Source organism: Apodemus sylvaticus, chromosome 6, assembly GCF_947179515.1.
Source record: "Apodemus sylvaticus chromosome 6, mApoSyl1.1, whole genome shotgun sequence".
In the NCBI taxonomy this organism is placed as follows: Eukaryota; Metazoa; Chordata; class Mammalia; order Rodentia; family Muridae; genus Apodemus; species Apodemus sylvaticus.
The window spans coordinates 85,340,333-85,365,008 of record NC_067477.1 but is presented as its reverse complement, the minus strand read 5'-3'; the positions used below and the strand labels follow the sequence as shown (position 1 = coordinate 85,365,008).

Genomic DNA, 24,676 nt, shown 5'->3' with positions numbered 1-24,676 from the left:
TTGTTGTTGTTGTTTTTGGTTTTTTTTGTTTTTGTTTTTTTTTTTGCTTTGTTTTTATTGAATATAATCTTCATTACATTTCAAATGGTAAAACCTTTCCCGGTTTCTCCCCTCCCTGAAAACCCCCAACCCCTCCTCCCACCCCCTGCCTCAATGTATATGTCCCTCCACCACACCCACTCAGCCTCTCCACCCCCTCGATTTCCCTTTGTTAGGGCATCTATTGAGCCTTCACCTGACCATGGACCACTCCTCTCACTGATGCCAGACAAGGCATTTCTCTGCCACGTTTTTGGCTGAAACCTTGTGTACCCCTTGGTTGATGGTTTGGTCCCTAGGAGTCCTGGGGAGCGGGTGGCCTACATGGGACTATAAACCCCTTCAGCTCCTCCCGACCACCATCCAACTTCCCCACTGGGGACCCCATGCCCAGGACAATGGTTGGCTGCTAGCATCTGCCTCTATATGTGTAAGGCTCTGGCAGGACCCCTCCAGAGACAACCATGGAATGATCCTTTTAGTATGCATAATAGTGTCAGGGGTTTGGTGACTATAGGATGAATCCCCAGGTAGGGCAGTCTCTGGGTGGCCTTTCCTTCAGTATCCGCTCCACACTTTGTCACCTTTATTATTCCGGTGAGTATTTTGTTCCCTTTCTCAGAGAAACCAAAGCACCATCACTTCAGTCCTAATTCTTGAACTTCCTGTGGTCTGTGAATTGTAACTTGTTTATTTGAGCTTTTGGGCTAATGTACACTTAGCAGTGAGTACATACCATGTGTGTTCTTTTGTGACTGGGTTACCTCTCTCAGGATGACCCTTTTCTAGTTCCATCCATTTGCCTAAGAATTTCATGAATTCATTGTTTTTAATAGCTGAATAGTACTCCATTGTGTATACATACCACAGTTTCTGTACCCATTCCTCTGTTGAGGGACATCTGGATTCTTTTCAGCTGCTGGCTATTATAAATAAGGCAGCTATGAACATAGTGGAGCATGTGTCCTTATTACATGTAGGAGCTTTTCTGGGTATATGCCCAGGAGCGTATCGCTGGGTTCTCCAGTAGTACTCTGCCCAATTTGGTGGTCTGAGGAACCACCAAACTGAATTCCAGAGTGGCTGTACCAGCTTGCATTCCCACCAGCAATAGAGAAGGGTTCCTCTGTCCCCACATCCTCTCCTGCATCTGCTGTGCCCCCAACCTCCTACCCTCTGAAGGGGCATATTTCCATTCATTCTCCCCTCTCATACTTGATCATGTAGTTTCCATCTCTATCTCCAGGGGATTTCCTACTTCCCACACCAATCACAATTTATTCCCTTACTATGAGTGAAGTACCTGTACCATTATATAAGATTGTTTTGCCTATAGGAATTCATATTGTCTGACCAAGTCCATATTAGAATAGCTGTCTAATTTTTTTTACTTTTTTTTAAACTGGTGAAAGGCTTATTAGTGTATAGAAAAGCTCTGGCATGCAATTGAAAGAACGGTATTATTTCAAGGAAAACTCTTATTAAACTGACACTTCCTGAAAATTTCTCTAATAAAGCCCAATCAAATAAGTTATCATCATACATAAAAGGATGTATGTACTTGAATGAAAACTCTTCCATCCTATTCCTGCTTCCACTGGAACTCTGGGAAAGTTATATTTATTTTCTCAATCTATGAGCTTTAATTTCTCATTACTTTTCAAGTTTTTCAAATTCCATTTGTTATGTATCCTAATATAATATGTGTATCAGCATGATTACATAACATTATGTATTAATTAAGTTGGCTATAATAATGTACCTTTAAAAGAGCAATTAAAGAAATAGAACACTTACATTTATGAATATCCTTTAATGAGATTTAAACAAATTTAAGCAAAGTCAGCATTTTTAAGAGATGTTAATAAGGAAATATTTATGAAGACAAATTTGCTTCTCTCAAACTATGTTTATTTGATGTAAAAGATTCTTGTCTCAAATTAAAGAGGAATTAATAACATTCTATCCAAAGCTAGAAGAAAGGTAGCTAGCTATTTGTCAGTATTTTTTTTAATTTAGAAGAACTTAATCAGAAAAATTATGCAAAACAGCTAAAGAGTTAAGCAGTTATTAATATGTTGATATTCATTAAGATGAATGTGCAACATATCTTAGATTTAGAGCTTTTATATTACCTATTTATTTTTGTATATAATAATTGGGGCAAGGGTGTGCATGCCTTGGCACACATGTGCAGATCATAAGATAATCAGATTCTTTCTTATTTCACAATTCAAGTCTTAGGGATTGAACTCAGGTCATCATACTTGGTAGCAAGCATCTTTGCCTAATAAGCCATCTTGGCTTCTGTACTGGCTGGTTTTGGGTATTAACTTGTCACAAGCTGTAGTTATCACAGAGAAAGGAGCCTCCTTGAGGCAATGCTTCCATGAGATCCAGTTGTAAGTGATCAAGGTAGAAGGGCTCCTTGTGGGTGGTGCCATCCCTGGCCTGGTAGTCTATAAGAATCCAAGCTAGGGGAAGCAAGCCAGTAAGCAGGACCACTCCATGGCCTCTGCCTCAGCTCCTGCCTCCAAGTTCCTGCCCTGTGTGAGTTCCTGTCCTGACTTCCTTTGGTCATGAACAGCAATATGGAAGTGAAAGGTGAATAAACCCTTTCCTCCCCCAACTTGTTTCTTAGTTATGACTTTTTGTTCAGGAATACAAACCCTGACTAAGACAGCCTCTGTTAAGTTTTAATAATATTAGTATGCCAATGGTCTTCTAAGAATGAGAGTTAGTAGAATGCATTAAATATTTCAACATCCAATAGTATTAGAAAAATAATGTCTGTGACCAAGAATTGAAGGAAGCAAAAGAACTGTTCAGAATACGAGATGATTTTGCACTATTGTACAATTTACCAAACATGAATGGACTCACTCTTCAACAAATGCATAGCAATAGCAACTTTCAAGAAGTCAGTGAGTGATTTCTCTACAGAGTGGCACAGTAAACCTCTACTTTCTGTCTAGGAATTCCCAACAGTGGATGCTGTTGATGCTGTCTGTTGCCTGGATTACTATACTGAGCAATGCATTGATCCATTCTGTTTGATGCCTGTTGGAAGAGCTTCAGATTAGAAATCTAGCTAAGGCAGACCTCTCTTGTGAAATGGAAAATAGATTTTTAGAGCCTCATGTAGAAGTTATCTATAGTTTACCAACCTCAGCCTTGAAGTATTGAAACAGAGACTGTCATGCTCTTATCATTTGCCTTCTGCAGTGTATCTGGGAGCTTTCTCACATGTGTTTAGAAATGTATTCCTGCTAATATGTTGTCTTTTATTCCTTGCACATGGGCCATAAAGAACCAAAACAATACATTAGGTATCAAATTATTATGAATATTTAAAGGATCTTTACTCTTTTCTTCAATGTTAAGTTTTAATATGAAATAAAATCATATTTGTTTTTAAGAATTTCAGAATTATATTTGTGCTTTAAACTCACTGACAAATTCCCAGTAACTTTTTTGAAGACTAAAATATTAAAGAGAGTGGGAGCTTTATAAATATTATGACTTTCCTATGTACAGAACTAAATTAGACATAATTTTATTATCTAAGACTCTAGTTTGCTATGTAGCATGTAATAGGTGATTGTTAAACATTTGTGAGGGAATAATTTTAATTTGATAAAAATGACTATTGTTAACAATTGTATGTGATTTTAGAACTGTGTTTAAATTTTATTACTTAATCACTCTTCTGTATAAGAGAACCCCAAAGTGCATTTTGGTATGGAAATAGGAGGTACTTGCACCCATTCATAGCTTCCCTTAGTTTATGTACTACTAGGCTTTGCTTCATAAATCCATACACAAACTGATCCAGCAGCTACTAAATGTTTGACCATATGGACATTGCTTCTACAATTTACATTGTAAATAGAGAAAGGAACAGCATATGCGTGTTTAATAAATAACAGGCTCTGTGTTTAAAGAAAGACAAGAAAATGCTACTTCAGTGAAATTTTAAATGCATGCTAGTCATTAGGTTAAATATTAATTTGAATGTCAACAATAATGGGTACCCATGTTATTTAAGGAAGTCATTAGTTCACTGTTTAGTCAATAAGCATATTGATTAAAATTAATTTATTACAAAACGTCTCCAGTAACACTTCATATCAGTTTTTCTCTTTAACAATTACCCAACATTTTTTTTTCTTGAAGAGGAGGGTATTTACTAAAAATTTGCAATTATTTGTTTTCTGATTGCAGAGATTTGGATGTATCAATATCATGTAACTCACGTGCCTCAAAGGTTTTCTCTCTGAGCTTTGTTTTCTTTTTCTTTTTATCTGGCGATTGCTTTGTCTAGCTGTGTTTCTTAAAATCAGTTGTGAATAGCTATTTTCAAGTGCTGCACACCAGTTTTAAAGAGAGACCGCAGGCTGCTCAGGGGTACTAATGAAGATATGCCCTAACTTTCTTTTTGGCATTATAATATTTGGACATCTGTTCTAACTCCTTATATGTGAAATAAAACTCATCCCAGATAGTAGAATAAATGAAGGGTTTCATTATCTTAAATGTCATAACATTTGTTTGAATTATCATGTGTATGTTTTAAATGCTGAAATTGTCATCTTGGTTTTGTTTCATCTATTTTCAGTCCTTTCAGAAGACTGCATGCCTGAACAATTCTCTTTTCAATTGCATTAATAATTTAAAAGAAATAATTTACAATTTATATGTAATAAAACTGAAATTGTTGTGGGTGCGCTATACAGTCTGGTAATTTCTAGAAGCATAAATATTTTACTGAGAAACATACCCTTTTAAAGCACAAAAGGTTTCTTGTTATAATGGCATTCTACTTAGTGACAAATAATGCATTTTAAAAAGCCATGTGTTGACCATTATTGTGGTTCCCTTTGTGTAATGGTATTATAGAGTCATATGTGTTCATTTATTAAAGTGTCCCCATTGTGTATCTCAGGAAGGACTTGTCTCTGAATTCCATGGGGCCACTGATTAGTGAACACTACATCTAGACCTCATGGGTCAACTTGAAACACAACAGGGATGTATTTGAGGTTTTCTTTTAGTTTATAAGGAACCCATAATTTGATGCTGATAATGTCAACAATGCTATCGATTTAATTTAAAATATCCATCACAAGCTCTGCTTTTTTCAAAGGATTTTTAGCACTGTTATTAATCAAGTGTAACTCCTGTTGAATATAAAATCATGAATGATACACCCATTAAGCTTGCAAAAGCTAGTGGCCCTATAGGCTGGCTGTCTAGTTTTCATTCTTTCGTATTAGAGGAAAAGAACAGCAGATAGTTTACAAGTAGAAAATGATTTAACTAAGTCATGGAAGAAAAGTATCACTTTACAAATGTGTCATTTTGAAAATCTGCAAAACTCTTAAGAGCTTTCGTCTTACTGCTTGTTTTTCCTTTTTGGTGTCAGAAAGTGATTGGCTTTCTCTGGCAAAGTATTTAAACCTGACTCAAAACATACCGTTTTGTTTGGGGCAAGCTTAAGGCAGTTGTACTTCTTAAGTAGAAGTCATTATGTTAGGGGTATTGCTAATTTGACAAATATAAAAGACGAATGCTTAAATTACTTTTTGCATTGTTACAGGTGTAAAAACAGATTAATGTTGATCTTAGGAGCAGTAGAATCATCAAAAAAACAAAAAAGCCACTACATTTCAAATATTAAATGAACACTGTCTCAAATTGTTCGTATGTTTTGAGTCAAATATGAAAGTTATGGTTAGTTTATAAAATAATAAATTAAGGCATTATAAATAAATTAGTATAACCAAAATATATTTTAAAGACAAAAGTTGAGAGATCACTATATTTTACTTGCATACTCATCCAATCAATTAGGCAGGTCCTTATAACTTTGAATAAATAACATTTTAACATATTTTAAACCTTCAAAGACTATTAAACATTAAAATTGATCTTTTGTGCTAAATTAATATTTTAGCAATATATACATTTACATATACTATATTGGATGATGGAATGGGTTTAATGTGGCAATTCAGTCTAGTTGCTTTTGTCTGTAGATTGGCATATAGTGAAATGCTGATATTTTGATTTCTTCTCAGAGTTGTCTAAGAAGTTTTTATATTGAGACGTCAGAGTTTTAGAAGGCTTTATATTTTCAGCATGTATTAATATATCAAGTATTCAATTAATATCTTTTCCTATTTCTTCAAATACAAATATAGAACATAAACTGTTTATATTTCTAAATTTGTTTAAATAAGCATTTAATATGTATTTGGAACCTAATCCTAAAATTACATTGCAAAATATAATATAGAACTCTTTTCAAAGTAGATAAATATGCCTCTAAAATTTGTATAAAATAAACATTCAAAGTATATTTGTTAAAAATGATCATGACTACACAAATATACAGAGATGGTTCAAACTGTAACTATGGTTTATACAATATACTACAATCAACAAAAATAAAATATCTTTTTTAATTCTATATAAGTTTTACTCTTGTGTTGTGCTCCTAATATTATTTTTTTATTTATTGTTATTGCATATAGACTACCAAAATGACTTTCCTTTTTTTATAGTAAACACTGATTCTTATTTGCGGGTTACTGGTGTAATTACTTTAATATGAAATTACTAGGATATTCAACAATTGAAAATAAGTGATTATGAAAACAGAAGTAAACAAAGGTGCTTTAAAGATGTTTGAACAGGAGTAGGTTCCTTGACATATGTGTTTGTGAGTGTGTGTGTGAGTGAGTGTGTGAGTATGTATATAGGTGCATAAGTGTGTGAGTGTGTGTGTGTGTGTGTGTGTGTGTGTGAGATATAGTAAAGTGGGTACATATGCTGAATGGTGGAGAGTTCTTTTGTTGTTGTTGTTTTGAAATATTACTTATGTAATGTGTATGAGTACACTGTCATCAGAGCCACCAGAAGAGGGTCTCAGGTCTCATTACAGATTGTTGTGAGCCAGCATGTGGTTGCTTAGGCCCTTTGGAGCAGCAATCATTGCTCTTAACAACTGAGCCATCTCTCCAACCACAAAAAGTCCTTTTGTATGGAGTGACTTTGAGTGTAAAATTTTGTGGCACAGGGTAATTACTCTATAGTATTTTATACGATCATAAATAGGAGAAGTCTCTGGAGATAAACATAGAAATATAGAAAAAAAATGACAAGGTGACAATCTAGCAAAATAATAACCTAGAAGGTTCCCTTCTTGGGACCATGATGACCCCAACCATTGTACAGGAGAGAAATTCTTTCTCATAGAGCTTCTTTCCTTTAATCTAGACATGAGGCACTTTGTTACCTAGAAGCAACTATTACACTTTGGTATTGTTGAGCAAATCTTACCTAGTAAGTTAGTATTTGAGCATGCAAGGTCCAGTACTGGGGGGAACCAATGTTATGTTTTCTCCCACAGAACCTTCGGAATACTGGTACAATTAGGTACAAATTTTCGGGTTTTTTTGTTTTTTTTTTAATTGTCTTTATATCATAAGCAGCAGCAAGCAAAGAGTGTGTTTGAACTTGCAATTTTGAAAACATAAAACATGTTGATACGTAAAACTATAATGAACAAAGTTACAAATCTTATACTCTTCTTAGAAAGTGTAGTATAATATAAAAGCTTTGTTAGCAAATGAATATAGTAGGTAATGAATGTAGTAAAATCTATCACTATTTAACATTATATAAATTGAATCTTTTTAGCTGTTTTATTTCTTTACATTCAAAATGTTGCCCCCTTCCTGGTTTACCCTCCAAGAGCTCGTCACACCATCCCTTATTCTCTTTGCCTCTAAGACAGATGGTGGTGCTTCCCTACCCATCTACTCACCCACTCCTCTCCTCACCTCACTCCCCCGACATCCCCTTTCCCCGGGGGAATTGAATACATCCTCTCTCTCTCTCTCTGAGGCCAGACAAGGCAGTTCTGTCTACATATGTGCCTAGGACCAGGGACCAGGAACCAGGAAACAGCCCATGTATGTTCTTTGTTCTGTGGCTTAGTCTCTAGGAGATCCCAGGGTTCCTGGTTACTTGATACTGTTGGTCTTCCTATGGGGCTGCCATCCCCTTAGCTCCTTCAATCTTTCCTCAAACCCTTGCATAGGTAGTCCTGACCTCTGTTCAATGGTTAGCTCTAAGTATCTGCATCTGTCTTAGTCAGATTCTGGTGGAACCTCTCAGAGGACAGCCATGTTAGGCTCCTGTCTTCAAGCACAACATGGTATCAGTACTAGTGTCAGAGTCTGATGCCCATGCATGGAATGGATCACAAGTTGGATCTTAATTATTATTGAATGTTATCTACGTGGCTGTGTTTGCTTGAGTTTTTCACCAAGATCCTTCCGTAACTCCTTACAATTACCTCTGAGGAAAGAGTTTTCCAGAAATCCTTGATGGAAAAGTATAGAAAACAATTTGAAAAAGAATCTTTCTTTATACAGAAGAACTAGTTTGCAGTTTGCTTGTTTTCTGCCTAGTAGAAAACTCAGTTAGTTATTTAAATTTCACATATCAAAGAACTAATACTTTAGAAGAATGAAGCAGAAAATTCTGAAACATTCACTATAACGCACAAGTATTCTGTATCTTTTCATACTATGGGATTAAAATTTTTTGCTAAACAGATTGATATTGGTAACTAATGAAAGGGCAATGGAATAAGGAAGAAAATTACTGCAATATTATTGTACTGACATTTTATAGCGTGTCATTTGATATTTGGATATTCATCCTCTACATTGTATAATTGTTGGTATCCTCATAAACCATAAATCAATTCCTTTGTTTTAGAAATGTAAATGTATATATGCAGTCACAAAACTATATGTCAATATAAATTTATAAGTGCCAACCTGATTTAAGTAAAACTTTACCTATTCTCTACTGTTCAAAGAACTTGAACAGAGGTACAGATAAGTTGATTTTTTTTAAAATTTTGGACCAAGATTATTATTTTTGCATATAGTTTGTTCCTTTCACATATGATCAATACTTAAGTCAAGACTTTCAAGAAAATGTTATAAGATTTCACTCAACATCTCATGTCCAGAGCACATCCTGCCAATTTCCAGTTTATTTTACTTATACAGAGGAAGAATAGTAGCATTTTATACCATTTTGAAAATACCGGTATTCTACACTTCAATAAAACTAAGCAAATGAAAACCTTCAATACAATCAAAGAGGACTTTATCAAATTTGCTGAAATTTCTGATTTTTCTACTTAAATTGGATTCACAATATTATTTTCGTTTTTCATGCCAAAAACCAGGGTGACAATCCTGGTGCCTTAGTCTAGACTGCCACTATGTCTCAAGTCTACTTTAGGTATCATATCTTTGAGACTTCATGAATGTAGCTTTCCTGATATTTCCAGTAGGTATAGTCTCACAAAACATATTTTATTCCCCTGGCTCTTAGAATCTCATAGCCTCCTCTTCTATGAATTTTCCGAACCTTAGATATAGGTGTGGTGTTGTAGCTAGATCAGTTTTGGTTGGGTACCACATGAGCATGAATTCTCTATGTTTGGATCAGTTATGGTTTTCTGTAATAGTATGAGTGCATATGTGTATGAGGAACATATCTGTACAGGTGGTACACATGCATGTGAATACAGGCAGAAATTGATGTGGTGAGCATATCATTTGATCATTAATTTGAAAACAGTTCTTCCTTTCACCTAGTTTAGTTGGTCAACTTGCTGTGGGAATTCTCTGATGGTTTTTTAATACTGAGATTCCGGATATACTGCCGTGTCATCCAGACTGATCTCTGTTCATTGTACCTGCATGGCAGGCACATTACAACTTAAACTGTCACCCTAGTCTTCAAGTCTACACTTACAGGAATTATTTTACATGTTTCTTCTTCTAGGATATTTTTAAATACATTAAAAGATAAATGTATATGTTAGCAGGCTTCACATAACATTTGATAAACAAATACAATGCTTAAGTATCTTATAAAGAAATGGCATCTGAAGCATCGTTTGGACAAGTTTGAATTGAAAGGTGACCAAAGCAAAATGCTTATTTTCTATTCTTACTTCCTTTGGATATCACTGTTATGGAGACCGTTCTTCTTGTGTCCAATCTTTGGCCTTCTAAGTGCTAATCCTATAGCCAGCATCTCTCCTTCTAAGATTATTTGGGACTACTCTAGAAAAACCAGTATAAAAGTGGAGGCTTCTTTGCAGAATACAGAGAGGGCAAAGTTTGTTGGACAAGAAAAGCAGAGGAGAGTTGTAGATAATAAACTGGCCCTCTCTGACTGACCATAAACAGAACTATAGACATCATAGCATAGAGTCTTATCTGGCCATAGTTTATAACTAATACTGATCCTTTGTAGAAAACAAAGTATATTGCATAACATTGCTGTAGATGGCATGTAGTTGTTTGTTCCTTTTAAAAAGTAGCCACACTTGTCAGATGCGTCTCAGAAATTATAGTGTGGTACTTTCAATTAATTATTTGATTTAAAGATTAGTAATTCTATTCTACATCCCCATAATCTGTATCACATTTACAAATGTGCAACCATACTTCCCTATTCTTTATGCTGATGAGCATTTGAAGTGATTTTTCCCTACTATCATGACTAAAACTTTTCTTTGTGAAAAAATATCAAAGCATACATTTCAAATATTACCCAAACAATGCACAGTGTATGCTATTCCATTACTAGTTTTGGATTTCCCTCAACTCTTACAACTCCAGCCATGGCTTCTAGCCTAGAATGACACTGTGCCCCCTCCTTCAAGAGCTGCTTCTTCTGCCAATGCATAAACACACTGTGTCTCTTCTTCTGCCCAAGGGGAAAAGTCCAGAGCAGGCTGCACACACCCCTGCTTGGTGGCATCAAAAGCTAAGACTAGCAAGGTAATTCCCTTCTGAGATTCTACAACTTTTTTAATAGACATACCAGCATAGGTTTAAATTTTCACATTATGTTAAAAGCTAACAATATTGTCTCTGCAGACTTCTGTGACTTTAATCTTATTCATATGAAGATGATTACATATCTATATTCTGCTTCAATGTGGGAGGTCTCTAGTTACTTTTTATGTTATAATGCATGATGTATTTTCTAAGAAAGATTGAATCCAAGTTTTCTAAATTAATTTGGATAAAAGTCTTTGATGGCAATCTCCAAACATTGACATACTGATTAGCTTCTTTCTTAAGAGTATGATAACATCAAAGAATTTTCAAAGTAGAATTATTTTATTTCTATTTATTTATATTCCACTCATTGCCTCTCCCTTTCAGTCCCCTCTCTTGCTGTTTCTCATCCAATCCCTTCTCCCATGCCTCCAAGAGGGTACTCCCCACACCACCAGGCCTCTCCTTTCCCTTGCGCCACAAGTCTCCCAGGAGTAAGCACATCTTCTCCCACTAAGGATTGAATAGGCAGACCTCTGCTATATTTGTGCCAGGGGCCTCAGATTGGCCCTATTATACTTCTGGCTGTTAGTTCAGTCTCTGGGAACTCTCTAGGGCCTGGGTTAATTGAGACTGCTGGTCTTCTATGTGGTTATTCTCAAATTTACCTTCTCCAATCCTTCCCCTCTTTCAACCACAGGGATCCCCGACTTCAGTTCAGTGGTAGGGTATACATATATCTCCTTCTGTCTCAGTCAGCTCTTGGTAGTGTCTCTTAGGCTGGCTCCCTTGTCTAAGCACATCATAGCATCAGTAATAGCATCAGTCTTTGGTGCCTTCCCATGAGATGGATCCCAAGTTGGACTGGTCATTGGACCTTCTTTCCTTCAGGTTCTTCTCCATTTTTGTCCCTGTAGTTCTTTTAGACAGAAACAGTTCTGGTTCAGAAATTCTGCTGTCGGTTAGTAACCTTGTCCCTCAGTTTGAGGTCCTGTCTTTCTACTGGAAGTGGACTCTTCCATTCCCCTTTCCCTGTGGGAACTGAAAGGCAGTCTGTTTTCTGATTGAGCTAGGTTTAAACCCTGGTGGCCCAGCAGGAGATTATCCTGCAAGGGATGGAAGGAATTTGCAAAGCTCCCAGATATCTGGCTCCTGATACAAGGTCTCAGCTCTCCAGAGTTCTGTGGCCACCAGTTAAGTAGGCTAACACCCCAGACCCAAGCCCCTCCACAGATAGAGGTGGCTGTGACTACAGATCACGTATCCTCAACAGATCTCCATTTTAATGAGGTACTTAAAGGCCGGAAGGGCTTAGCCAGGTAAGATCTTCGTCCCAGACACTCCTCTCTGCAAAAGATATTTAATCTCAGGCCCTCCCTGAGAAAGTGGAGTATGTTTTCACTCATCACAACTCTCCACCATGACAACAAATGCTTTAAAACCATGGACTGCCTCTTCTCATTGGGATCTGCAGTGCTGGAGCAATAGAGCAGGTCTTCCTCTAAAGAGCTGCATCTAATCTCATGCAGGAGTCCTCTCTGCATTCCCAGACATGGATTCCACCAAGCCAAACCACCCACTGAACAAGCCTAGGACACTCTCCTCTCCTGGGGAACCAGCTAAAGCTCTCCTCACCCTGTCCTTTCATGGTCACAAGCTCTGTATTATTCTCTCTGCTATGTCTAGTAACCAACCCCTGACATTTTATCTATAGACATGAGTATCAATACGCCTGTTACATACTCCAGTACTTGACATATCATATATAATTTTCCATAATCATCTTTACAAAGTGATTATTTTGGCCAATTTCAATGATGCAGGTACTTGAATTCAAGAATATCTTCATTTTCTGTGAATTCATAATAACAGGTTCTTTTCTCTCAGTAGAGATCACTTTCCCAAAGGGCCCATCACAGATAGAGTTGATTTAAGGAGGTGATGAAATGTCTGGATTTAAGGTATATATAGTTGTTATCTCACATATAAGTGTCACATGGTAACAGAGAATGACATGGATGTGACCAACTTCACTGAACTGACCACATGGTAAATTACAATATTAAAAATAATTAAATGTTAATAATAGTTTGCCATCATCTTATACAAAGTACTTGCTAAATTAAGGTAATTTTTTAACAACAGTGACAACATAAGAACAGAACTATAGAAGAACATAGGGAAGAATAGACATTACTAGAATCTGATTCTTTCATAAAGAGCAATTCTTTTACTTTATATATACTTATATATGTATAAATATATCTATCCAAAATCACACAGAAATTACTATTTAAATAAAACTGTGAAACTTAAATTTATTTTGCTTTAATAGAATTGATATATTTCATTTTACTTTTTAAATTCAATTAATATAAATAAAATCTTTTATGTTAAGTATAGAAAAACAACTTAAAAGACACAAAATATCTATTTAAAAATTATGCAACACTAAGCATGCTTTAGCATCCAATTTACTTTCAGAGATATTCTAGCATGTTCCTGAACCACATGGGCATCCTTTGTAAATAAATTATGTTGTATGGAATCATTGTGCTTAATTGTCATCACAACAGAGTGGATATATTTTCTGTAAACATAAGGAAGCTTTAACTGTAGTTGAAAAACCAATTTGTTGACAGCATGTGGCCTGGAACTCAAAGCCTGTTCTGGATTCAGTTTATGTATGCTAGAAAGTTGACATTAAGGTAATTTGTTTTTTGTTCCCTAATAATGACATTACATAGAGGTAGAAAGAATAAAAAAACAAATTTAAGACTTAATTTTATTTATTTTACATTTATGAGTATTTTATTGTGCACCTGTGTGCCAGAAATGGGCATTATAACATATTATAGATGTCTGTGAGCCACCAAATGATTGCTGGGACTTGAACACAGGACCACTGAAAAAGCAGTCAATGTTCTTAACCATTAAGCCATCATCTCTCCAGCCAAGAAAGGGTAAAATTAAAATGCCCTGTTTGGATTTTCTTACGTGATCTCTCATTAGAGAATCATAAATGTCTCCAAAACAATGGCTGTTAAGCAAGTTGGCAACAGCTGGCAGTATTTCTTAGGCCGCTTGGGACAGTGCCAGAGGGACAGAGTCACTAGTAAATCTGGTCTGAATTCTCCTTCAAATGAACACCTGCTGTCATTGTCCAGTGTCAGTTCCACACTCACAAGGCCAGCTCTCTTTGCAATGGAATCCATTGAAAGGGAAAAGGCGTGCCAGCATTGCACTCCGGCTTTATTTTCCTCTCCTTTTCAATTTTCTGAGTATCTTGGAGATAGAGATAATACTAAGCTTATCATTGGCTAGTAGGCATGATAATGCTCTACACGAGGAGTTTTCTCAAATATATTCCTGTCAGTTTAAATATTCTTTGGTTTCCATTTCTTCTCTTTCTCTTTCTCTACCTAGCTTATCTTGTATTTCCAGAACAAGATTTTTTTATTACAAGAGTACATACTTTAAAGAAAATCAACCCAAGTGAGTTATAACTAGAAGAAACAAATAATTTAAGTAAAAATAATTCAATGACATTCTCCAAATGGACAAGAAGTATTGGCTCTTCACTCTCTTAGGCACTGAGTCTCTTTCCTTTGCTTTTATGTAATTGTTTGCTGGATTTACACAGTCAGTTGTACTCCAAGTTCATTTCACTTTAGTAGCAGTAAAGTTAAGATTAATGCTTAAAAAAAAAAAACAATTGCAGATCAAGTAACATGTATACCACCAATAGCTTGCTTTAAATTTCTGTATAATTGTATAGCACTATAAGAAAAACACAAAATCTTAATATTACATTGACTTCTTAATGAGTATTTATACTTGTCATAAAATATGCAAGCTATTAGACCAAAAAAAAAAGTTTCAAAGTTTTTGTTTCAAAATTGCTTGTTACAAACATCAATTTGTGAAGACTGCTATGAGTAAATTTTGTTGTAAGTGCTGTTTCTACATTATTCAATCTATACAGTTCTGTCCTTTTTCTTGCAAAATAACTCAATTACTTGACAATTGATAGTGTGTAAAATGTATATAAATAGCTACAGCTTGTGCTGTCTTGCAGAGAGAGCTTCTTTGCCATCTGCAGCTCTTGGTCCCCCTTGCAAGTCCTTGTGCTTTGTTATGAATGAGCAAGCACATTAGCCTTTTCATTTCATTCATTAGACTCTTAATCCTTGATTAGTGTTTTCAAGAGTCTTTAAAATCCACAAATTCTTTACGTCTTTTGAGTCAGTTTTATTTTTCCTTTTGTCTTCAGTGTGAAGCAAACTTATCATTCAATCACAAAAGCTCTTTTCTATTAATGATTGGTAAATATATTAGTTTCTCATTTGAGTGATTAATTATGTATAGCCAAAAATGGGAAAATATCTCCTCAGTTGAAATAATAAGGCTGCTTAATATTGGATTCCATAGACTAAGCTCCAAAGCTTGAGTAACAGCCCTCCACCAATATCACACATCTGTTTGATTCTTCCATTAAAGAGAAACTCTGATTGGACTACCAAAAAGAAGGTAGCACCCACTGGGCTTCAGAATCTTTGCCTCTAACACTTGAGAGATGAGTTATATTTGTCACCAAGTCTTGTGACCTTCACTCTGTTGGTTTTCTCCATTATAGGAGATGGGTCAGAAAGCTGTGTGTGTTATGAACAGTTATTAGTTACACATCAGGGCATATTGAACAAAGTCTGAAACCAATGATTACACTGCTTTCTTAGATCACCAGGCTGTCATTGTTCTTTTACCCACAATCAGTCTCAAAGGAGCAAGAGAATCTAGGTGCGATAGTTTTTCTACTTAAGCCATCCTTTTTACTCTTATTTAGGAACATGTTTAACATGTTCTTTGACCGTATGACAAAATGTACTCCTCTAAGCAGAATCTAAGCATGGAACCAAAACCAGGAATTAAAAGATATATAATCGATATAGATATCAATTTCTTATATAAATATGGCAACTGAAAAATTTTGGCATGATTACGTAGTCATACTCTCCTAGACTTTACATTTAATTTCAGAACATCTTGTCAATAATATTTTAAAGAATGAATTGATATATAATCTTGTTTTTTAATTTGATAAGATATACAATCACAAATATCACTCCTCCATTTTTTTTCTTTTAGGATGCTTCCATTGCACACAGATTCCACATCATGAGAGAAAAGCACCCAGAGAAATTCAACAGCCGGTAAGGCAACAAATGATGGATTTTTAATTATGATTGCTATGGATAACTATGTCATTGCAGAAGATCACTGTGTACATTAGACCCTTCCTATGTAAGTACTGAATGAAGTTCAGAATAGATGTTCACATTAAGATGAAAGTATAAATGAATCAGTTTTCCTATTTTGGTTTTAATGGGGCTATAATGGAGGGTGCAGTGGCCATCATGTCTATTTCAATTTCATGTGTTTTAAAGTAAGTAAATCAAGTATATGTTGGAAGTTAATAACAAACAATATGAGCCTTTATGTGGCTTGTTATGTGAATGCTGATCATCCTTTTTTCCAAGGGAAAAACATGGAGCTTTGATTTGGTAATTTTCAGTGTTCTTGTTTACATAGTATCTCAGGAATCTACCCTCTGGTCCACTACCCCATGTTAGCTCCAAGTAAATGCCAGGAAAAATTGCCTTTCCAGTAATATCAACAGGAAAATAGTCCTTCTCTAAGTTGTAGACAGTGACATTTGTCCTTACTCAGGGAAACAGGAAAAGCTTGGCACTTTAGATTTTATTCTTTGGGGGTAAACTGGCCTCTCCCCTAGAAAGATGGGACAAAAGTAGTGAATCACATTCAGCTTTTGTTATACTCATATTCACTTGGTATTCCATAAAGTGTGAAACTGATAATCTGTATAGCTGTGTAGACATTGTATTGCTTTATATACTAGCATACGCTATATTGGCTAAGCAGATAATTGTCCGTTAATACATGTAATTTGGGAAATACTCCTTTAAGTTCTTGTGTCTGTGCTAATTTCATCATACACTAGAAGATGACATAATTTTCATGTATGTAAACAAGTTTATAAAAGAAATACTATAAAAATATTTCAAAAATTAAAAAATATTCCTAAGCTATAGATTTGAGACTTCTTTATTTATTCATAATTATTCATGTCCTATCTGATTGTTATTAAGTTCATTTAAATATGTTGTAAAACAAATAATTCTAGTGTATATTTCAGGAATTTTGTTGAGTTGTTTCTTATATTACAAATAATAATTTATGAGCCTATAGCAACGTGTTTCTTCTCTTATCAAAAAGTTATAAAATTTTCTATTGTTTTCATTTATTGTGGTACTTACATGCTTATTTAATTTTGGTGCTAGGGAAATACTAGCTTCATAAATGAAATTGGTAGTACTTTCTTCACATTTGGAGGAAGAGTTTGAGGCCTATTGGTATGAGCATTTCTTTAAATTTTAGGAGAATTCTGCTATGGGTCCATATGGCCCTGTGGAGTTCTTTCTGAGAAAACTTATTACTGCTTCAATCTCATTGCTGATTGTAGATCTCTTCTAGTATTTATAGCTCTTTGATTTAATTTTGGTAAGTCATATGTGTCTGAGAATTTATTCATTTCTTCTAATTTGTTAAAATTTTGAATATAAGCTTTTAAAATATCTTATTCTTAAAAGATCACAACATCATCATCAGAAAACTCTCAGATCTAATAAAGTAGCAGAACACAAAGCATATAGAACATATAAAAATCCAAAGCTTTTTTCATAACAATAAGAAAAAAGAATGGATAGGGAAAATTACATTCATGTTAGCCTCAAAATAAATATATAAATCCCTAGGGAATAAAAACCTGAATGATGATACAAATGTCCCCTAAAGACCAGAGAAAGAAAATGAGAAACACTAGATGGTGAAAAGACCTCACATGCCCATGGATTGGAAAAAGCCAGTAATTTAAAAGTATCTATATTATGAAAACAATATGCAGATTAAATGCAATCTCCATCAAAATTGCAATGACCTTCTTTCCAGAAACTAGAATGAAGAATTGCATCCTATAATCCATATAACAAAAAAGGCATTGAACTGCCAAAATAATCCTAGGGGGAAAAACAGCAATGCTGAAGGCTCCATGGTATTTGATCTCAACCTGTACTACAAAAGTAAAGTTACAAAGCCATCACCACACTTTGGTCTTTCTTCTTCCTAAGCCTCATAAGGTCTGTGAGTTGTATCTTGGGTATTCTGAGTTTTTTGCCTAATATCCACCTCTCAGTGAGTACATACCATGTGTGTTATTTTGTGACTGGATTACCCTACTCAGGATAGAAGGGTGATAGTAAGGGGGATGGAATAGGGGCTTTGCAGAGGGGAAAGTAGGTATCTAATGGGAAGATGTTTGCTGCATGCTACAAACTCTAAATTTTCTGCAATTCTATTATGAACCTGAAATGGTATACCAATGAAGTCTGTTTCAAATATTAAAATATTAAATAGTTTCAAAAAAAGTAAAAGATTGTTAGAGGCTTTTTCCATTTTGTCCTGATGCCTCTCCCTTATCAGGATAGGGGGAAGTTTGGAGCAATAAGCTTTTATTGAATAAGGAGAAGAAAGTCATGCTAGCAGAAGGAAAAACTTTTCCACAAACAAATATGGATTAATCTCACATAAATTCATATATATATATATATATATATCAATTTATATCTTTCTTCATTTGAACCAGTTGGGCACAGCTTTCATACTATCTCATAATTACATACTTAAACACATACATCTATAGTGACATATGTATATGGAACAGAAGACCAAACACCAGTGTAGAAAGAACTCAATCATTCTGGATGAAAAATGCGCTCCAATCTTTATTGTAAAGAGAAAGAAAAAGCTTCTACAATTTCTCGCCAAATGACTCAAAACCAAAACCTTCTGTAAGAAGAAAGCTTTGTTCTCTTTCATAAGACTAAGCCTGCCTTGCTATTTAAAAAAGACTTCTTCTGTCCCATGGTAAGGAGAAGCTCGCCTGTCCCTTCTGGTCTCTCTGTAGCTTCTTTGTTTTCTTTTTCTCTTTCCCTCTGTATTCTGTATTATTGCTCTCTTAGTTTTTTAAGTTGCATTCTGGTTTCTAAGTTATTCTACTCTGTATTCTTCTAATTCTGTTCTCCCCTTCAGCTCTGATATAACACTGCTCTTATTCTCGGTGTCTTTACCTCTAAGTTCTTCTTGAGTTCACTTCTGTCTAAAAAGTTCTCTTTCTCTTTTTGTCCTCAACACTTTCTTTTTTTTTTTTTTTCCTCAACACTTTCATATCTTGCAGGATACACGAACATAGGGTAACAAGTTTACTACAAGTTTACACATAGATTTAAATTATAAATCAAATAAGAAGTTTACAACAGAAAGTGTTTACATGTATATTTATTAAGAGTAATTATCTGGCTAAACATCTATCATCTGTCACAAGCTCTGTAGGATCATGGAGAATTAAAAACCACAATCTTTGTGACTCATTTATTCGTGAAGTTTTCTATAGATAAACCCAGTCAATATTTTATCTTCTGTCCTTGCACCTATAGTAAATTCTCAGTTTCCTTTTTATGACCTTTGCTTATGGCTTTAAACCTTGTAGAATGTACTCTAAGTTGTAAATGATTGTTTATTATCTAAGAACCAATTAACAAGCAACACTTGAATCCTGGCAGAGTTCTCAATGTAGTTTTGCTATCAGAAAAGATGTAACAGCAGTCCTATTATAAAAGAAATTAATTATTACTAATATAAATTAGGAATTCTTAAAGGACCATCATTAAGAATTAAGAGTTAGAAAAAGCAATTCTCAAATTCATCTGGAATAACAAAAAACCCAGGATAGCTAAAAATATTCTCAACAACAAAAGAAATTCTAGGGGAATCAGTATCCCTGACTTCAAGCAATACTACAGAGCAATAGTATTAAAAACTGCATGGTATTGGCACAGTGACAGACAAGTGAACCAATGGAATAGAATTGAAGATCCAGAAATGAACCCACACACCTACGATCACTTGATCTTCGACAAAGGAGCCAAAAACATCCAGTGGAAAAATGATAGCCTTTTCAACAAATGGTGCTGGTTCAATTGGAGGTCAGCATGCAAAAGAATGTGAATTGATCCATTCTTATCTCCATGTACTAAACTTCACTCCAAGTGGATCAAGGACCTCCATGTAAAACCAGACACACTGAAACTAATAGAAAAGAAACTGGGGAAGACCCTAGAGGACATGGGCACGGGGAAAAGTTCCTGAAGAGATCACCAATAGCTTATGCTCTAAGATCAAAAATTGACAAATGGGACCTCATAAAATTACAAAGTTTCTGTAAGGCAAAGGACAGTGTTAAAAGGACAAAACGGCAACCATCAAATTGGGAAAGGATATTCACCAACCCTACATCTGATAGAGGGCTAATATCCAATATATACAAGGAACTCAAGAAGTTAGACCCCAGGGAACCAAATAACCCTATTAAAAATGGGGCACAGATCTAAACAAAGAATTTTCACCTGAAGAAATTCAGATGGCCGAGAAGCACCTGAAGAAGTGCTCAACATCATTAGTCATTAGGGAAATGCAAATCAAAACAATCCTGAGATTTCACCTTACACCAGTCAGAATGGCTAAGGTCAAAATCTCAGGAGACAACAGGTGTTGGCGAGGATGTGGAGAAAGAGGAACACTCCTCCACTGTTGGGGGGCTGTAAGAGGGTACAAACACTTTGGAAATCAGTCTGGCAGTTCCTCAGAAAACTGGACATGACACTTCCAGAGGACCCTGCTATACCTCTCCTGGGCATATACCCAAAGGATTCCCTGGCATGCAATAAAGACACATGCTCCATTATATTCATAGCAGCCTTATTTATAATAGCCAGAAGCTGGAAAGAACGCAGATGCCCCTCAAAGGAGGAATGGTCACAGAAAATGTGGTATATTTACACAATGGAATACTACTCAGCAATTAGAAACAATGAATTCACAAATTTTTTAGGCAAATGGTTTGATCTGGAAAATATCATCCTAAGTGAGGTAACCCAGTCACAAAACGATACACATGGAATGCAATCTCTGATAAGTGGATATTAATTAGCCCAGAAGCCCTGAATACCCAAGGCACAAATCGCATAACAAATGACTCCCATGAAGAAGTATGGAGAAGGTCCTGATCCTGGAAAGGATTGATCTAGCATTGGAGGGGAATATAAGGACATAGGAAAAAAAGGAGGAAGGTGATTGGAGAATGGATGGAGAGAAGAAGGTTTATGGGACATATGGGGAGGGGGGGATCCGGGAAAGGGGAAATCATTTGGAATGTAATCAAATATAGAAAATAAAAATATAAAAAATATATATTAAAAAAAAGAATTAAGAAGCCATCTGTCTATACAGCATCACTACAAGAGAGTATAACTTCGTTGTTTTGCAGATATCTGTTCAAAAGGATTGGCTAACACCTGGTGATTGTTATGTGTATTTAATAATAAGAGGAAAAACATATAACTAGCAGGGATATTTCCTGAAAGGAAATTCTACTGGGTCTTGCCTGCACAAGTAAATCTGTCATTAACTATACAGTCCATGGCAAAACCATTTCAGGAATATCACCTGCTAGTTTTTAGCTCCTCCTTGTTGTCTACTGGATCTATTTTTAAAGACTTCAGTGTTACTCACTGAACCTGGAGACCACTGATTGGCTAGACTGGCTGCACAGTAAGCTCATGGAATGGCCTGCCTCCATTCTTTCCAGCACTGCACTTATAGACACATATGACCACACCCATCTTTTTCCTCTTTCACATGGGATCTGAACTCAGGTTCTCATGCCATTATGGAGAGGATTTACTGACCCGGCCACCTGCTATGAAACTTATCATTTGTTATAAAGAATGGCCTGTAAGGAGAAACCAGAAGGTGCAGATTTGCTAGTTGTGTGCTGCTCTACAGCAGTGTCTAAACAGATTTTTGTCTTTAAGGAAGTCAGGAATTAGTAGAGGAAATTTGTTTTTAGACAAGTCCAACGGTCTGTGAAGACATGAATCAGGATCTTCCTGTCAAAAAGGCAATAAAACAAGACACGCACTCTAATTTCTTTCTTTACTAGATTTTGTTTTTACAATATTTATTTTTAAATATATATCTACTATAAAATGATTGTTGGTCTGTACTCTAAAGCTTTTATTTGTGTACTTATTTCAGTTTCATTAGATGTCTTCAATTCAAAGATCAAAATTTTGATAAATGTAGATTAATCCTATGAGTATAGATTTGAATAGGCAATTAATAAAATGCTTTATGATGGAACCCACACCTATAGCTTCAAGACAGTTAGGCATGTACACTCCCACCTATAATTCTGTAGATTTCTTTTGTTTAAAGTCCCAAACATTTAGGCAACTCTTTTTTTTTCATTCATCCTTTATTTTATTTATTTTTTTAAAATTTTATTCGATATATTTTTTATTTACATTTCAAATGATTTCCCCTTTTCTGGTTCCCCACCCCCTGAAAGTCACATAAGCCCCCTTCCCTCCCTCTGTTCTCCCACCCATCCCTTCCCACTTCCCTGTTCTAGTTTTGTCTTATACTGCTACACTGAGTCTTTCCAGAACTAGGGGCCACTCCTCCGTTCTTCTTGTACCTCATTTGAAGTGTGGATTATGTTTTGCATATTCCAGTTTTCCAAGCTAAGCACTAAGACAAAAAATCTATATTAATATTTTTCTGAAAAAGAAAATTGTACATAAAACAATTAAATGTGACAGGGCAGATATCCAATTTCAGTACTGAAAAAAAGTCAAGCTAGAGTACACTTTCATATTTTCAAGAATTTTCAAATGGGCTTTTAGAAGTGATACTACTAAGTGTTTCAGATCAAGGCTCTTGTCACAATATGTTGTCTACCATTAATGCCATCTTCCAGCATGCTCACCTTGAAATACATTTATGTTGTATAGAACACTATATTTCTAAAATTATATTAAGGATATAGCTATATAAATAATTTGTACTACCCAAGCTTCTTATGCTAAGAATCCAAATAATTTGGAAAGATAATTTGCTGGTGCTTTAAAAAGTATATTTTGCAAGGTTTATATCTTATTCTTTCCAAGTTCCTAGATAGATCTAAGTTAACTGTTAAAATATAACACACTGTCTTTCTAAAGTTTAAAATAAAGCTGAAAATATATAAAGACTTCTCAGATTTAAACTCAAGGCAAAATAGCATTTGAAGTACACATGTTAATACAATTTAAAACCATATGTTATATAATATTGGTATTTAAAATATAAATATAACTTGACTGTTAGCGTCTACAATCATTTTCAAGCTGTTGTGATTTCACAGATAGTTCACCTCTTTTGGTTATATTTAGAGTACTTTAAATCCATGTTCTTAAGAATTCTTTTTATTAATTGCTCACTAGTCACTGTAAATTTGCTTCCATTAAAAATGATAATTATATGGACCTAATATTTTCAGGAAAAATATTTTAAATTTCAGAAGCAAGACTACTGAACAATAATAAGACATAACAAGTCAGGTGGAAGTTTCTATGCCAGAAGTTTTGGTTATATTTCAGATATTTCCTTTCACTTGAGTTCATAGAATTAATTCACTAGAACTGTTTTAATTCACATTTTAAATGCATTATATCTAAAATAATTTTCTTGGAATGAACTAAAGGGACCAGTTAGGAAACACTGTGAGAAATGATTATAATGGTATAATTGTTTTACTTGTACACTGAACCTTGAAAATATCTTGTCTCTGATTTATGCAAAGAGACATAGTTTTCTTAACTACAGAATCTAGAATTACCCTAAGGACAAATTTATTAGCATATCTGCAAGAGATTTTCTAGGTTAGGATAATGGAGGTGCTCATACAAATTTAAGTGACATCATTTGATGTGGTGTTTTCCCAGACTACATAAAAAGAAGTCTAGTTGGGTACCAGTTTTCATCTTTCTGCTTCCTAACTGCAGACTCAATGTAACAAGCCGTCTTGCCCTCTTACCCCTACACCTCCCATGTGCTTATGTTCTGTATTGCCTTGAATGTTAAATCAAAATAAACCCTTACTTCTTAAAATTGCTTCTTGGCAGGCATTCTGTCACATTAATGCAGAAAGTAAATAGTGTAAACTAGAGATAATGGGAATGGAGCCACTGTTCTGACAAACCTGACCATATTGTACTTAAGTCTTTGGAGTTGGTTTGAGGGAGGGATATCAGAGAGTTTGCAGCTGCTAAAGAAGCTCTAAAGGCATGAAGCTTAAGTTGATCATGGAGTCTTACTCCATGGTTTCAGAGAGGCACTAATACCTGGAAATGATTGGCAGGGTTATTCCCTTCAGTTAAAGCCTGAGAGACCACTATGTAAAACCATGACAATGAAACTCGACCTGCAGTGGGATCTCCAATACATTGAGGAGAAAAGCATTACATGTCTTCCAAGAAAAGTTACAAACACAGTTTAATATAACCCAAGAAATGGTCTACATGTGCTTCAGGCAACAAAGCCAGTAATCTGGGACTATCTAAGCCCTTTGGGGTCCAGACATTCTTATCAAAAGTCCAAGAAACCTTACTGGGAGCTATAGCTTTTGTTGATTTCACTATTGGTTTCAATCTTACTTTGGTCTGATCTTATGCCTCCCTTCCTTCCTTCCTTTAGAAATAAGACTAATTACTCTGTGCAACTGCAAGTTGGAG

At 35.2% G+C, this 24,676-nt stretch overlaps 1 protein-coding gene across 1 annotated transcript in view; it reads left to right on the top strand.

Annotated features, from left to right (window-relative positions):
- Positions 1-24,676, top strand: part of Dgkb (diacylglycerol kinase beta) — a 750,451-nt gene that overhangs the window by 435,689 nt on the left and 290,086 nt on the right. Inside the window, exon 20 of the mRNA XM_052185925.1 lies at positions 16,074-16,138. Coding sequence (XP_052041885.1) covers positions 16,074-16,138 — 65 coding nt within the window. The remainder of the gene's footprint in view (positions 1-16,073; positions 16,139-24,676) is intronic.